Raw genomic sequence first — 16,868 nt, forward strand, 5'->3', positions numbered from 1 at the left:
TGCTTGAGTCCAAGTGTAGTTAGCTGGTGGTGTTGGGGTAAGTAAATTTGAGGTGACTAAGTTTCAGTGAGTTCCAGGTTATTAGCCTGCCACCTTTTGATGCTGTTCAGGTTTGCTTTGGGCAGGTGCAGGTTGGCTGGTCTCTGTTAGTATTGTATTGCACACTCGTGTACATTTAATACAGAAGTTTCACTGTCAGGCCAAATAAAACCAGACCTGCAGCTGTCATCCCCTGAGTGACATTTCCCCATCCATTAACGTTGTCATTCTGAAAAATAAACTGAAATATTTCAATTGATTTACAAACTGTAAGTTATTGACAGTATAACTTGCTCTCAACCGTTTTCCTGATTATTTTTTTCTAATTTGCAAAAGTCAAAGTGTAGAATATGCAGCTAGCTGTAGTACTGCCAACCTTTAAATATCTCTAAATGGAAAAAAAAGGTCTAGAGGTTCTGTGGAGGTTCTGGCTGCAGTTCTTCAATAGCCCTTGGATGTGATGCCAGAGAACCGGAGGATTGAAAATGCTACATCCTTGTTCATAACAAGGGCAGGGGGATAAACTCAGCATCAACCATCTCCATTACAAAAAAAATTCAATCAAGTTTGTCCAATACAATTTTCCTTTTACAAATCAATGTTGACTTTCATTTATTTATCCACATTTTCCCAAGTGGCAATTATTTTTTCTCCAGATTGTCGTCTTTTAAAGGTTCCCCAGCATTGGCATTGATCTGGACTTTCAAAAGGCAATTGCTACTTATAACAGACTTGTTAGCAAAATTAAGGTACTGTGGCAACATGGATATAAAATTGGTCGAGGGTCAGAAAGTACAGTAGTGGTGAATAGTTTTTCAAACTGGATGGATATGCAGGGATATTCTGTGGGGGTTGGTATTGGAGCTATTGCTCTTTTTGGTAGTTATATATTATTGAGATATATGGGGTATAATTTCATGTTTGCAGATAATACACAAGTTCAATATGAAAGAAACAATGCAACACTTTAGGAGGGCATAGATTGTTGAAATAGGCCATCAGATTAAATTTAATGTGTTTTGGTAGGAAGAATGGTGAGAGGCAATACAAACTAAATAGTTCAATCTTAAAGGGGGTACAGGTGGGTGTAAGCGCACACATCTTTGAAAGCATATGGGATCCTTGGGCTTATTAATCAAGGCATAGAGAACAAAAACAAGGAAGTTATATTAAATCATTATAAAACACTTGGTTAGGCCTCCGCTGGAGTATTCATTTCTCAGCACCAGACTTTGGGAGGGGTGGCTGGGTCTTGGAGAGGATGCAGAAAAGATTTACTAAACTAGTAACAGTGCTGAGGGCATTCAGTTATATGGAGGGGTTGGTGAAGCTGGGATTGCTCTTCGAGCAGAGAAGGTTAAGAGGAGATTTGGTAGAGTTATTCATAATCTAGAAGGATTTTGACAGAGTAAATAAGATGAAAGTGTTTCTGTTGACAGAAGGGCTGATAACCAGATGAAAATTTTAGGTGATTGGCAACAGAACTAGAGGTGACCTTTTTTCTAAAATTACTTCCTCTCCAGGCTGCCACAGCATGAGTTGCCCACCCTTTGAAAGTGAGGGAGGTTTTATCCTTTCGTCTGAGGCCATGCCCCAGTTGCTAGTGGTTTTAGAATCTATTGATGGTATTCCGAGACTATTGCTGGGAGATGTATGTATGGGCTGGGATGATTTTGGTCCCCTGCTAACTTTTACACAGGTGTATGAATGAGTGGGAGAGCTAAGTGAGTTCAGTAGTGTGCCACCTTGCCCTGGCAACAGTCTGAGGTTGAGTCAGTTTGTTCACAACCTCGGGTCACATTTAACCCCAAGATGAGTTTTCGACCTCAGCCGTGCCCCTGTCTCAGCTCATCTCAGCTGATGAAACCCTCATTCATGTCTTCTAGACTTTACTAACCCAAAACGCTCTAGGCAGGTCTCCCACATTCTACCCACCATAAACTTGAGGTCATCCACTATTCTGCTGCCCATGTCTTAACTTGCAGCAAGTCCTATTCCCCTTTCGCCCCTTTGCTCACCGATCCACATTGGCTCCTGGTCAAATAATGTCTTGGTTTTAAAATTCCCATTCTTGTTTTCAAATCCTACCATGAGCTTGCCCCTCCCTATTTCTGTAATCTCCTCCAGCCCCACAACCTCAGAGATATGTGTTCCTCGAATTCTAGCCTCTTATGCATTCCAAATTTTAATTGTTCCACGATTGATGGCCATTCCTTCTGTTGCCTAGGCCCAAACTCCGGAATTCACTCCCTACAGCTCTTTGCCTCTCTATCTGACATTCCTCCTTTAAGACACTCCTTAAAACCTACCTCTCTTGTCAAAGCTTTTAGTCATTTTTTAAAATTCATTCACAGGATGTGGGCTTTGTTGGCTGGGCCAGCATTTATTGCCCATCCGTAGTTATCCTTGAGAAGGTGGTGGTGAGCTGCTTTCTTGAACCACTGCAATCCTTGTGGTGTAGGTACACCCATAGTGCTGTTAGGAAGGGAATTCCAAGGTTTTGACCCAGCGACAGTGTAGGAATGGCGATATGTTTCCAAGTTGGAATGGTGACTGACTTGGAGGGGAACTTCTAGATGGTGGTATTCCCATCTATCTGCTGCCCTTGTCCTTCTTGATGGTAGCGGTCGTGGGTTTGGAAAGTGCTGCCGAAAGAACCTTGGTTGGAGGAGTTGCAGATAGTGAAGAGGATTGTCAGAGGATACAACGGGATATAGATTGGTTGGAGACTTGGGCGGAGAAGTGGCAGATGGAGTTTAATCCAGACAAATGTGAGGTAATGCATTTTGGAAGGTCTAATACAGGCAGGAATTATACAGTAAATGGCAGAACCCTGAAGTGCAATGACGAGCTGAGGGATCTGAGTGTACAGGTCCACAGATCACTGAAAGTGGTAACGCAGGTGGATAAGGTAGTCAGGAAGGCTTGCCTTCATTGGCAGGAGTATTGAGTATAAAAGCTGGGAAGTCATGCTGCAGCTGTATAGAACCTTGGTTAGGCCACACTTGGAATATTGCGTGCAGTTCTGATCGCCACATTACCAGAAGGATATGGAGGCATTGGGAGGGTGCAGAGGAGGTTTACCAGGACACTGCCTGGTCTGGAGGTTATTAGCTATGAAGAGAGGTTGGAGAAACTCGGATTGTTCTCACTAGAGCGACAAAGATTGAGGGGCGACTTGATAGAAGTTTACAAAATGATGAGTGGCATGGACAGAGTAGATAGAAACTTTTTCCCAGGGTGGAAGAGTCAATTACTAGGGGACATAGATTTAAGGTGAAAGGAGAAAACTATAGAGGAGTTGTATGGGGCAATTTTTTTTTTACGCAGAGGGTAGTGAGTGTCAGGAATTCGCTGCCAGAGGAGTTGGTGGAAGCAGGCACGATAGTAGTGTTTAAGAGGCAGCTTGACAAATACATGAATAGGATGGGAATAGAGGGATACGGACCCTGGAAGTGCAAAATGTTTTAGTTGACAGGCAATATGATAGGCGCAGGCTTGGAGGGCCGAAGGGCCTGTTCCTGTGCTGTACTTTTCTTTGTTCTTTGAATTCATGCAGTGCATCTGGTAGATGGTACACACTGCTGCTACTGTGTCGGTGTTGGAGGGAGTGAATGTTTTTGGATGTGGTGCCAATCAAGTGGTCTGCTTTTCCTGGATGGTGTCAAGCTTTTTGAGTGTTGTGGGAGCTGCACTCATCCAGGTAAGTGGGGAGTATTCCATCATACTCCTAATTTGTGCCTTGTAGGTGGTGGACAGACTTTGGGAGTCAGGAGATGAGTTACTCATCGCAGGATTCCTAGCCTTTGACCTGCTCTTGTAGCCACAGTATTTATATGGCTAGTCCAGTTCAGTGTCTGCTCAATGGTAACCCCCAGGATGTTGATAGAGGAGGATTCAGTGATGGTAATGCCATTGAACATCAATGGTTGGATTTGGATTCCCTTTTGTTGGAGATGGTCATTGCCTGACACTTGTGTGGCGCGAATGTTACTTGCTAAGTCTGGATATTGTCCAGGTCTTGCTGCATTTGGACATGGACTGCTTCGGTATCTGAGGAGCCGCGAATGGTGCGGAACAATGTGCAATCATCAGCGAACATCCCTACCTCTGATCTTATGATGGAAGGAAGGTCATTGATTGGTTGGGCCAAGGACGCTACCCTGAGGAACTCCTGCAGTGATGTCCAGGATGACTGACCTCCAATAACCACAACCATCTTCCTTTCCAACCAGCGGACAGTTTTCCCCCTGATTCCCATTGACTTCAGTTTTCCTTGGGCTCCTTGATGCCACACTTGGTCAAATGCAGCCTTGATGTCAAGGGTAGCCACTCTCACCTCACCTCGGGAGTTCAGCTCTTTTTTCCATGTTTGAACTAAGGCTGTAACAAGGTCAGGAGCTGAGTGGCCCTGGCGGAACCCAAACTGGGTGTCGGTGAACAGGCTATTACTAAGCGAGTGCTGCTTGATAGCACTGTTGATGAACACTTCCATTACTTTACAGATGATGGAGAGTAGACTAATAGAGCAGTAATTGGTCGCGTTGGATTTGTCCTGCTTTTTGTGAATAGGACATACCTGGGCAATTTTCCACATAGCCGGGTAGATGCCAGTATTGTAGTTGTACTGGAACAGCTTGGCTAGGGGTGCGGCAAGTTCTGGAGCACAAGTCTTCAGTACTATTGCTGGAATATTGTCAGGGCCCTGACCTAATATCTCCTTATGTGGCACAGTGTTGAACTTTTTTTATAATGTTCCCGTGAAGCAGCTTTCATTATGATAAGGTGCTATATAAATATAAGTTGCTGTTGTTGAAGTTAACTTTAAAAGCTGGCCTTCCAGTGTTCCAGATAGCTCATACAAGTTGGATGCGTTACTACTACTTTGCTCTCAAAGAATGAGCAAGAAATTAGGTTTCTCACTTTCTAAAGTTTCCTTACTGGTTCCTTCAGGAACTACAAAGTGAGTGTTTTACATACAGTATGCCCATGTTTTAAGTTGCCTCATTCAGCATCATTTCACTTTAGAGTCGCGGATATAATAGGACTGGTATGTTCACTTAGCATCGGAGCTTTTCACTAGTGTAATTTCAGGCTGGGGCCAACGGAGCTTGCGTGATCCAATCGGCGCCATTTTTGGAACGACCTCTGTCGCTTCCCAAGACTTTCTGTCTTGCTCACTTCCTCCCTCTTGCCATTGACTGTAATAGGAAAATCTGATTCACTTTAAGTTGCTTCACTTCATGTCGCACTTTTCAGGAATTCAGCTACAACTTTGTGAGGAATTGTGATGTATAGTACATATGTTGTTTGACAAAGAAGGTATCACACCTGAGCCTCCTCTTGCTGAACACCCACACAGGCATTCTTCAGGAGGTAAAATTCTACTTTTTTCCCTTTCCCTCACCATACATCGGTATATGTATGTCAGCTTATTGGGTTCATCCATATACTAGCAATTCATAGATGCACCACATAGACTCAGGAATGCCACTTTAAAAATGAATAGTGAAGAGCAAGAAGCTGTGGGAATCTGCAAAACCTAGTATGTATCTAGTTTCTAATGTGCATTCAAATGTCAGCCTACAATTTTTCAGAAACTTACTGCTGTAGAATAGGTATGGTGACACAAATGCCAAATGTATAATCAATCATTTGATGTCTGGGTGGCATTATTGAGAAGGGAAGAAGATAATTTAAACAAGCTGCTCATTAGGGTCAGGTGGTCATGCAAGAATATGGTTTGTGGAATGTGGATAGATTTGAATTCTTTTGAATGTAAGTTGCAAGGAGTGTGGAAGTAATTTTTTTTAAAGCAGATATTATTTTGTCTTATTTGTTAAGTTTATTATCTTTAATAGCTCATGAGCACATATTCAGGCCATACCACTGCAGTTGTTCAAGGAAAATGGTCTGTATTTACAACTCTGTGAGACTACCTTTTTTTTTAAAAGTTTCCACCCACAGTCTTCAATTGCAATTGGAGCAGATTTTGGAGCAGATCTTGAAAGTGAAGAATATGATACCAACATACTGCAGTTAAAAAGTGATGAACAAGTTTGTGCAGTGCAGAGTACTGCTGTGGCTTCAGAACTAAATGCAGCACCTGTATTCAAAAGAATTGAAGATCATTACTCCAATTCTGAAACACAGGACGATGTAAAGTAAGTTGTCCCTTTTTTGAGAGTTGTATGTTGAGGCCCATCAGAATATCTAAGCTACTACTGTGGGAGGGGAGGGTAGAGGGGGTGCTAGGGGAAAAGAGAAAAAAACTGAACAAAAATATTGTTGAATAAGAGGGGAAGTGTTTTGGAGAATCTCAAGTGTGTTAATCCAGAATGCAGCCTTTTGATAATTTGAACGGCTACAGGTATTATGAAAGTTTAGCACTTTTGGATCACTGCTATCGCAAAATCTAGGGCATTATTTCTGTGCCAGAGAGAAGATCTAAATTCATGGAAGCTCTTGGCTTGTTTACAAATTGACATCCTAATGGAAAGTAACCTACCACACATACCTTAAAGCAAGACTAATGTACCTGTCTGAGGTAATGAATATTATAATGAGTATTATTGACCAGTATCTTGAATTGACCAGTAGCTTACAACAGGAAGTATAGCCAAGTTCTGTTGAGGAAGTTGGTTCATTGGCCATTGTTTTTTTTAATCAGGGTTTTAGTTTGTATTCAAACATCTGCTTCCTATTACAACATTCAGTTGCTGTTATTCACTGAGTAGTTTGGCTAAACTCTGGACAGCCTTGGATACTTGCTGGGCTGCACCAAAGTTTGTTTCATCATTACTTTTGTTATTTTGGGAGCCTGCAAGGAGGTGAGAGAATGGGTAGGGAATTGTTTCTGTTGCAGGTGTCCTTTTAATAAAGAGAACTCTATATTTGCAATTTGTTTCTTTGGCTATAGCTGCAGGAACAGAAATTTCACTGGGATTAAGGGTCTGAGATCTTAATTATGAACTTTATTTGCAAAGAACAAGGGATCAAACAAAGATAACATTTCTTCCTTTTGTTAGATATGCTCATATTGGCACAGCACATTGATTTTGATATTTTAAGCATCCAAGTCCCTTTGCATTTTCTTTGAGCAAGATCCTATAACAGTCAGTCATGTGGGTTTTGCTGCATTATCGCTAAATGGTTTAAAATACTGATTTAGGCTACCAATTGTTGTTGCTGGCCATATTCTGAAAATGTGCTCAACATCTCAGCAGATCTGTTGCACAAGAAAATCTGGTGTATAATTGATGTCTGACTCTTCTGTTTGTTTTTTTCAAGTTTCTTCCTGCAGGCTTCATCTGAGAGTGGGCCTGATCTGGAAATTGTACAGGATGAAAAGTATGACTCTCCCTCCAATGCACAGCAGGTAGAAAGTGAAAAACGTACAGTCAAAGTTCAGGGTACTAATGTCACATGGGAACTCAAACTAGAACCAGACGTGAATGGAATTGCAAATGTAGAAGATAAGCAGGCTGGTTCTAATACACGTGAAAGTATGAGGTAAGGTCAATCTTATGTAGCTGTGCCTAGTTTGTTGCATATACCAAGTCACAATTCTTCCAAACCACAATAAACTACATTGAGTGATTATTGCCATTCTGTATTTTTATGCATTAACTAACTTGCAGCCACCCTGAAGAATAATTATACAACTTTGTTCTTCTATGGAAATTGAACAAATTTCAAGTATTTTTTTTTCACCTTTTTATTTGCGCTTTCAGGAGATGTGGGTGTCCCTGGCTAGGCTAGCATTTGTTGTCCATCCCTTGGTACGATGGTGGTGAGCCACTGACTTGGACCACTGATGCCCATCTGGTGTAGGTACATCCATAGTGCTAACTTGAAAGTTTTTTTAACTTATCTTTATGCTGGTAGACACCCTGCAAGCTGATCATAGTTTAATTGTGAGGTCAGCAACTACATGGGCCCAGATCTTCCAGCCCTAATAGCAGTGAATATAGAGGGCATGGAAAGAATGTTTCCTCTTGTGAATGAGTCCAGAACTAGGGGGCACTGTTTTAAAATTAGGGGTCGCCCTTTTAGGACAGAGATGAGGAGAAATGAGGGTTGTGCAACGTTGGAACTCTGTCTCCGAGCAGTGGAGGCTGGGTCATTGAATATTTTTAAGGTAGAGATAGATAGATTCTTGTTAAGCAAGGGAATCAAAGGCTATTGGCGATAGATGGAACATGGAATTAGAACATGGAACATGGAATTAGAAACACAAACAGATCAGCCATGATCTTATCGAATGGCAGACAGGCTCGAGAAGCCAAATGGCTCTGCTCCTATTTCGTATGTTCGTACATAAATTTAGGGTGTCTGCCTGATACTTGCTCAGTTGCTTAACTGATTTATTTAGTGTTGCTTCTGGCAGGAGTATAGGCCTTTAAATTAGGAGTGTCAATGTACTTGCTCCCTCCCCTCCCTGGCACCACCAGCACCCATGGCACTGCTCAACTCAGAATCGCAGAATTTTAACAGCACAGAAGGAGGCCATTCGGCCCATCATGTCTGCACTGGAACTCCAAGTGAGCATTATGACCTAGTGCTATTGTCCTGCCCTTTCTCCGTACCCCTTCACATTGTTTCTATTCAAATAATCTTTAATGCTCTCTTGGATGCCTCGATTGAGCCTGCCTCCACCATGCTTCCAGGCAATGCATTCCAGACCCGAACCAATCGGTGTTGAAAAAGTTTTTTCTCAAGTCACATTTGCTTCTTTTGCAAATCACTTTAAATCGTTTTTGATCCTTTTACGAGTGGGAATAGCTTCTCCCTATCTACTCTGTCCAGCCCCTCATGATTTTGAACATCTCTATCAAATCTCTTTTTAGCCTTCTCCTCTCCAAGGAGAGCAGTCCCAACCTCTCCAACCTATTCTCATCCCTGGAATCATTCTTGTAAACCTCTTCTGCACTCTTTCTCCTTCCTATAATGTGGCACACAGAACCATATTCCAGCTGAGGTCTAACCAGTGTCTTATATAAATGCAGCATAACCTCCTTGCTCTTGTACTCTATGCCCCTATTAATAAAGCCCAGGATACAATATGCTCTATTAACTGCTCCCACCGCCTGTCCAGCCACCTTCAATGATCTATGCACATATACATCCAGGTCTTTCTGCCTCTGCACCCCATTCAAAATTTCACCCCTTGTTTTTTACTCTGTCCATGTTCTTCCTACAAAATGCATCACCTCACACTTCTTCACATTGAATTTCATCTGCCACCTATCTGCCCATTCCACTTGTCTATGTCCTTCTGAAGTTCTACACTGTCCTCCTTGCAGTTTATGACACTCCCAAGCTTTGTATAATCTGCAAACGTTGAAATTGTCCCCTGCACACCAACATCTAGATATCAGGAAAAGCAAGGGTCCCAATACCGACCCTTGGGGAACTCCACGACAAACCTTCCTCCAGCTCAAAAAATATCCATTGACCATTACTCTCTGCTTCCTATTTTTCAGCCAATTTTGTATCCACGTTGCTACTGACCCTTTTATTCCATGAGCAATAACTTTTCTCACGAGTTTGTTGTGTGGTATCAAATGCCTTTTGAAAGTCCATGTACACCACATCAACACCATTACCCTCATTGACCTTTATGTTACCTGTTCAAAAAACTCCAACAAGTTAGTTAAACATGATTTCCCCTTTAGAAATCCATATTGGCGATTTCCCCTTTAGAAATCCATGCTGGCTCTTCCTTATCAACCCATATTTTTCCAAGTGACTACAAATTCTATCTTGAATAATTGTGTCCAGAAACCTGCTCACCGCTAAAGTTAAACTGACTGGCTGTAATCGCTGGGCATATCCTTACAACCTTTTATGAACAACAACGTAATGTTTGCAGTTCTCCAGTCCTCTGGCCTCTCCCCTGAGTCTGGAGAAGACTGAAAAATTATGGCCAGAGTCCCTGCAATTTCTGCTCTCACTTCCTTAAACATCCTTGGATGCCTGTCATCTGGTCCCGATGCCTTGTCAACTTTAAGTACCAACAGTCTATTTAACACTCCTCCTTATCAATTTTGAACCCTTCTAGTGACTGAGTTTCCTCATCTGTCATCATGGCCTGGGTAGCATCTACCTCCTTGGTAAAGACGGATGCAAAGCATTCATTTAATACCTCAGCCATGGCCCCTTCGACCATATGTAAATTCTCTTTTAGGTCCCTAATCAGCCATACTCCTGCTTTTACCACCCTTTTACTATTTATATGCCTATAGAAGACTTCGGGATTCCCCTTTATGTTGGCTGCCAGACTTTTCTCATAATCCCTCTTCTCTAATGTTCCTTTTTACCTCCCCTCTGAACCTTTTGTATTCCTCTTGGTTCTCAATTGTATTTTCTACCTGACATCTGTCATAAGCATACCTTTTTTCTTTTTTATCTCCTTTTTCATCCAGGGAGCTCTGGATTTGTTTGCCCTACCTTTCTCTTTTGAATGGAATATACCTTGACCATGCCTGAATCAATTCTTTTTTGAAGGTAGCCCATTGTTCAGTGACAGATTTTCCCGCCAATCTTTCGTCTGACCTGGCTCTGTTCTTGCCCCATCGAATTCAGCTCTTATCCAGCTAATTATTCTTATCCTGGGTTGCCTATCGTCCTTTTCTCTCATCATTCTAAGATGGACAATACAATGATCACTGTCTCCTAAATGTTCCCCCATGGACACTTGATCTACCTGGCCCACCTTATTTCCAAGAACTAGGTCCAACAGTGCATCTTTTCTTGTTGGATTGGACACACAATGCTGTAGAAAATTTTCCTGAACACATTCTAGGAACTTTTGTCTCTTTCCATCCTTTACCACTGTCCCAGTCTACATTCGGGTAATTAAAGTCACCCATTATAACTACCCTGTAGTGCTTGCATCTGGCTGCAATTTCCCTGCAGATTTGTTCTTCCATGTCCTTCTCACCATTTGGCGTTCTATAGACTACACTGAGCAATGTAATTGCACCCTTCTTGTTCCTTAGCTCTAGCCAAATTGATTCTGTCCTGGAACCCTCTGGGACATCCTCTTTCTCCAGCACTGCAATGCTCTCCTTAACCAATACTGCCCAGGCTCCTCCCTTCCATCCTTCCCTATCTTTTCTGAACACCTTGTGCCCAGTTCTGTCCTTCCTTGAGCCAGGTCTCTGTTATCACCACAATATCATATTTCCACATGGCAATCTGCACCTATAACTCCCCAATCTTATTTATTATACTCCATGCAGTCACATACATTTATAGTAACCCTGACTTAGATTTTGTTACTTTCTCCCTCATCCTGACTTCACCTGTTAACTTACTATTCTCTATACTAATGATATCTGTCCCTCCCAGTGTTTTGTGCACTGTGGTATTCCTCTCTAATATTTTCTCTTTGCTCCCACACCCCTGCTAAGTTAGCTTAAAGCCCTCCCAACAGCACTAGCAAAATGCCTGGCAAGGAACTCAGCCCCAGCTCTGTTCAGGTGTAACCCCTTCAGCTCTTAAAGGTGCCATCTCCCCCAGAGCCAGTCTCAGTGTACTAGGAATCTAAAGCCCTCCTACACCATCTTTCCAGCCACGTATTCATATGTCTTCTCCTACTTCTGTACTCACTGGCATGTGGTACTGGGAGTAATCTGGAGATTACTACTTTTGAGGTCCTACTTGCTAATTTTCTACCTAGCTCCCTAAATTCTGATTACAGGACTACGTCCCCCTTCCTACCTAAGTCTATTGGTACCAATGTGGACCACGACCTCTGGCTGTGCCCCCTCCCCTGGAAGAATGCCCTGCAGCCGCTCTGTGACATCCTTGACCTTGGCACCAGGGAGGCAACATACCGTCCTGGAGTCACATCTACGGCCACAGAAACACCTGTTTGCTCCCCTAACCAATGAATTCCCTATCACTATTGCTCGTTCTTCCTTCTTCCTTCCCACCTGTACAGCTGAGTCGCTCGTGGTGCCACAAAATTGGCTCTGACTGCACTCCTGAAGAACCAATGCCCTCACCAGCTTCCAAAGCGGAAAACCAATTTGTGAGCGGGAACCCAGGGAACCCCTGCACTACCTGTCTGCTTCTCTTGGACTGCCTGGTGGTCACCCATTTCCTCTTGGTCTCCAGGCCTTGAAGCTGCGATGTGACCACCTCTCTGAATGTGCTACCCATGTAGCTCTCAGCCTTGCAGATATGCCACAGTGACTCCAGCTGCCGCTCGAGCTCTGAAACCTGGAGCTCAAGTTTCTGCAGCTGTCAGCACTTCCTGCACATGTGGTCACCTAGGACACCAGCAGCATCCATGACTTTGCATGTATTAAGGACACGCATTTACTCGACTGAGCTGCCCTGCCATGTCTTAACTCTACTTCCCTTATATTAACTTTATTCTACTTTGGATTATTTATATTACTTTATTATATAGGCCCTAATTTTCCCTTTTTCCTGAAACTTCTCAGTTAAATCGAAGTACAGCAACTTGTTTAAAGATATTACATTTTTCTAATTTGCTCACCAGGTCCTACTTACCAAGGCCACTGCTCTTCTTTCTGAGGAAAGGTAGAAAGGAAAGAAGTGCCTCCTCCCTCCTCACTGAACTCCTGCAGTCACCTCTACTCTCGAACTCTCTCCACTTCTTGTGCTGTTTTTATAGCTCTTATGCTCTCCCCTAGGTGCTGCTGACTGCCTGTCCCAGAGTTTTCCTATTGCACACTCCTGTAGATGCTGCTGACTGCCTGACTTGGGGTCCTCCTCTTGCGCTCTCCTCCTGCGTGCCCCAAGGTGTGCACAGAGCTGGGGGGTGGGAGGGGGGGATGCACTTCGCCCCTGATCAGACGATCCGAGCTCTTATCAAAGTTAATCACCATTTTTAATGTTGTGACAACAGTGCTCAGTATTAGAACTGTAAAATGGTAAATAGAGTTTAAATGCATATTGTTTTGTTGTCTAAAGCTTCATTTAATGGGTACCTGTGGAAAAACTGATAACTAAACAAAACTGCCTTTCTATTCTTTGTTTCTTTTGAACACTAATACTCATAATTGGGTTGCCATATTAATTTCCAACTAAGAATTAATGCTGGTTCTTTTTAAAAATTATGAACTATGGTACCTGCAATGCCTAAGCAACGAAATTGAGTCCTGTTGATTTCTTGATTGCCCATACATTTTGGAAGGAGGCAGAGGAACTGTCCATTGCATCCCAAACAATTGAATGCAACAAGAAATGTGACAAAAATTCACAGTAACTTTAAATATGGATCATTGTGAATTAAAACAAAGTGAATATCAATAGTTTTTTTTTAGATTTTATACACCCACTATATTTTGTATATTTTAAAAAAGGGCAGTAAGTGAAAATATCAAACAAACTTTTTGACTGATTTAAAATGTAACGTGGCCTATATTTCTAACAAGTGTAGCAATTGAAGATTTTGTAAAGACCTTTTAACTGCCACATCAATGAACCCAATTTACGTTAAATCCTTCTAAAACCTAGCTGCAACACTTCTGAAAAACCTGAAGAGGAAAAATGTGCTCACATTGAGGCTGTGTGGAAAACCATGCAAAATGATAAAAGCAACGAGGTGGCGGATGCTGTGTCACAAGAATGTACAAGTGACTTGCTAACAGAATCTGCAGTTGGATCGCACTGTTCTAATATGGAAAACTCTATGAATACTGCAAAAAGAGCAAGGCTTTCTCAAGGCAGCGACGGGAGCATTTGGTCAGTTTTTTTTTGATTGTCGCACTTTTTTAAATAGCTCTTTTACCTCACTAAGTAAGTATAAATTGCAAGGAATGGTTTCTATGATGATTGAAGAATTGTAGTTCTGATTTTTAATTTTTTGGGAGCACTGGAGTCGAGGATGACTTGGTGCCATTGTAGTAGTTTGTCAGAACAGGGGAGCTCAAAAACTACCAAGTACTTTGGATAGGCAGATAAACTAGGGAACCTTTTTGGGTAGGCCAGTCAGGAAACACTTGGGCTGGGTGAATGAATACATGAGTTGGGAGGTAAACAAGCTGATGGTCTCTGATGCACTCTGAATCAAAACTTTTTGCAGCCTGGCCTGCCAGAGTTCTTAATCACACTTAAGTTCTCATGTTATTTAGTAGGATTACATAGTGCTTTTGTACAGTGAAAACATTGTGGGGAAGTGGCAGTATGGTTAATTGCTAATCGGGCTTTGAAGAAGGGATCCCAGTTGTCTACACCTGGACCTCTGCATTGGGAGAATATTCCTCAATGTGACTGGGAGGAGTACAAATGCACAACTAACTCAATTATGTATAATTTATTGTCAAGGCTTTCATTCAACTTTGGTGTTTTTAAAAATAATTTTGTCTCTTTCTGGCAGGAATTTGTTGTCACGTAAATGGGAGGAGGGTGGATTCAGAGTTCCATCATTTGGAAATGAGAGCAGGGATTCTAAAATACTGGCATCTTCTGAAATGCTGATCTTGTCACTCAACTTACAAAAGTAAAACATGCTGGTGTAGGCTGCTGGTGTGTGCAGCTTGAGTTTCCAGACCTACTGCTAATAGGTCTATGATTTTCAGGCTTGGTAGATAGCACAAGCCTGTGACAGAAATAGACATTTCAAACTGTTATGACATTGTAGAGGTTTCTTGTAAATTTGGTAACTTATTCTTATCATTGTTTTTTCTGTAACAGATGTTCATTTTTTGGAGAATCTTAAGATGGCAGCCAAAAGGATTTTCCAAAAATTGGTCATTTGGATTGCATCTCTTAAATTGCTCATTTTTGATTTGAGTTTCATTGGTAAAACTTGGTAGTTTTAGCTCTTACCCGATTGGTTTGATTCCTACTTGGTTCAGTTGTAATTTTGTATCCACAAAATGACAATAACCAAGTGGACGTTTGCTACCAAGATTTGTAAATAGGTATTGAGATGGATACTGTTCTGTCTCTGGACTATGGAACTATACAAGACAAACATGAATATGGAGCAAGAATCAGGTTGCAACATTTGAAATTGATCCACTGTATCACTTGAACACCTGATGTTTAATCTGCTGAATAGGACTTAATATCATGGATTTCTTTTACCCTTTACCTCTTCCTTTTCCCTCTGATGCCTAGCAGATCCATGCTGCTTTTTTACCACCTCCTGCTTGGCCATAGAATTTAGTAGTAAAAACAAAGCTTTGGAAAAACTCAGCAGGTCTGGCAGCATCTGTGGAGAGAGAAACAGAGTTGACATTTCGAGTCCTGTATGACTCTTCTATAGTAGGTCTGGCTGTTGATGTTTTTTGCTTTAGAAGAAAAATAATAGCAATGGAACATTCTAATAGGAAAATGCTGTGCAAAATTTTAAAATATAATTTGTCCTTATTTAGTGAGAGATGAAATGCCTGTTTGCTTTTTTGAGAAATACTTTATTGCATAATGCTCATCTAGCTGTTCAACAAAGGAAGTGAGTGCATTAATGACAGGCACAGGCCTGAGGCACAATTTCGAACCAGATGGTCATTGTTAGTTTGCATTTTTTTGAAGTGTTCCTGTACCCATGGTTGGCCTTTATTTTAACAGTGGTCATGAAGGGGAGCATGAACAGACGGAGGTCGTCTTGCATGAGGTTGAAGAGGGAACAAAGAAATTTCAAAATAAACAATCTGATCATGAAATGGAAGAAATGAAGAATTGCCAATCAAGTGTAGAGCCCATCCATACCAGTGTACAAGGGACTGAATTGGCATTTGAAGAAACGCATTCACCAGAACTAAAAGAAAACCTCGCCAACAATGAAAAAAGCACTTGTGAAAAAAGTGTTGTTAAAGAAACTCCCGAAAATATAAAGAACTGCAATGAAGAATGCATTGATGGGTATGTTATAAAGTACGGTGTACAACTCTATTTACTGGCAGTTTTCTAAATTGACTCCAAATGGATGCAGTTTTTCAGAAGATGAAGTCCAAAATTCAATATACACATCATTTACCATAGAACAAGGATATTTATAAAGCAGAAAAAAACTTAAGAAAAGTAGTCTAAACTCTACATTAACATGGTGGTAACATTTGGAAGCTCCCTGACCGTACCAAAGGGGATCTGAAATGAGATTGTGGTATGAATTTAATGACTGTGGTGGTGGCCCAGAGCACCGGCCAAAAAGCTGGGCGGTCCTTTGGAAGCCCTGATGTGGTTGCATGGTCATCGGGCAGCCTGGTGTCAGGCTTCAGTGCCTTTAAGGGAAGAGGTCCCAACTCCAAGCTCCATCAGCCATTTTGATTGCTGGCAGCTCTTCAGTCTCAACAGCACCACTGGGAGTGGTGGCCACTGTAGGGATTCCAGCCAATCCTGAACAGCGAAGGTGGAAGAGCAAAAACAAAAATAAAAATACTTGGAAAAACTCAGCAGGTCTGGCAGCATCTGCAGAGAGCAACACAGTTAACGTTTCGAGTCCGTATGACTCTTCAACAGAACTAAGTAAAAATAGAAAAGAGGTGAAATATAAGCTGGTTTAAGTGTGGGGAGGCGTTGGGTAGAGCTGGATAAGGGGCCAGTGATAGGTGGAGATAGCCAAAAGATGTCGTAGACAAAAGGTCAAAGGGGTGTTGAAGGTGGTGATATTATCTAAGGAATGTGCTAATTAAGGGTAGAAAACAGGACAAGCAAGATACAGATAGCCCTAGGGGGGTGGGGTGACAGGAAGGGATCGAAATAGGCTAAAAGGTAGAGATAAAACAATGGATGGAAATATATTTAAAGATAATGGAAATAGGTGGGAAAAGAAAAATCTATATAAATTATTGGAAAAATAAGGGGGGGGGTCGGAAAGGGGGTGGGGATGGAGGAGAGAGTTC

At 41.9% G+C, this 16,868-nt stretch overlaps 1 protein-coding gene across 6 annotated transcripts in view; it reads left to right on the plus strand.

The window, feature by feature from the left end:
- The window catches only part of LOC121275822, a 69,231-nt gene that overhangs the window by 11,851 nt on the left and 40,512 nt on the right, over window positions 1–16,868 (plus strand). For 5 of the 6 annotated variants that reach the window (XM_041183477.1, XM_041183480.1, XM_041183479.1 and 2 more), the window contains exons 3-6: window positions 5,994–6,203; window positions 7,330–7,551; window positions 13,537–13,764; window positions 15,595–15,888. In XM_041183477.1, coding sequence (XP_041039411.1) covers window positions 5,994–6,203; window positions 7,330–7,551; window positions 13,537–13,764; window positions 15,595–15,888 — 954 coding nt within the window. The remainder of the gene's footprint in view (window positions 1–5,993; window positions 6,204–7,329; window positions 7,552–13,536; window positions 13,765–15,594; window positions 15,889–16,868) is intronic. The other variant, XM_041183481.1, reaches the window with a different exon arrangement.

The sequence above is a fragment of the Carcharodon carcharias genome, chromosome 3, assembly GCF_017639515.1.
Source record: "Carcharodon carcharias isolate sCarCar2 chromosome 3, sCarCar2.pri, whole genome shotgun sequence".
Taxonomy (NCBI): domain Eukaryota; kingdom Metazoa; phylum Chordata; class Chondrichthyes; order Lamniformes; family Lamnidae; genus Carcharodon; species Carcharodon carcharias.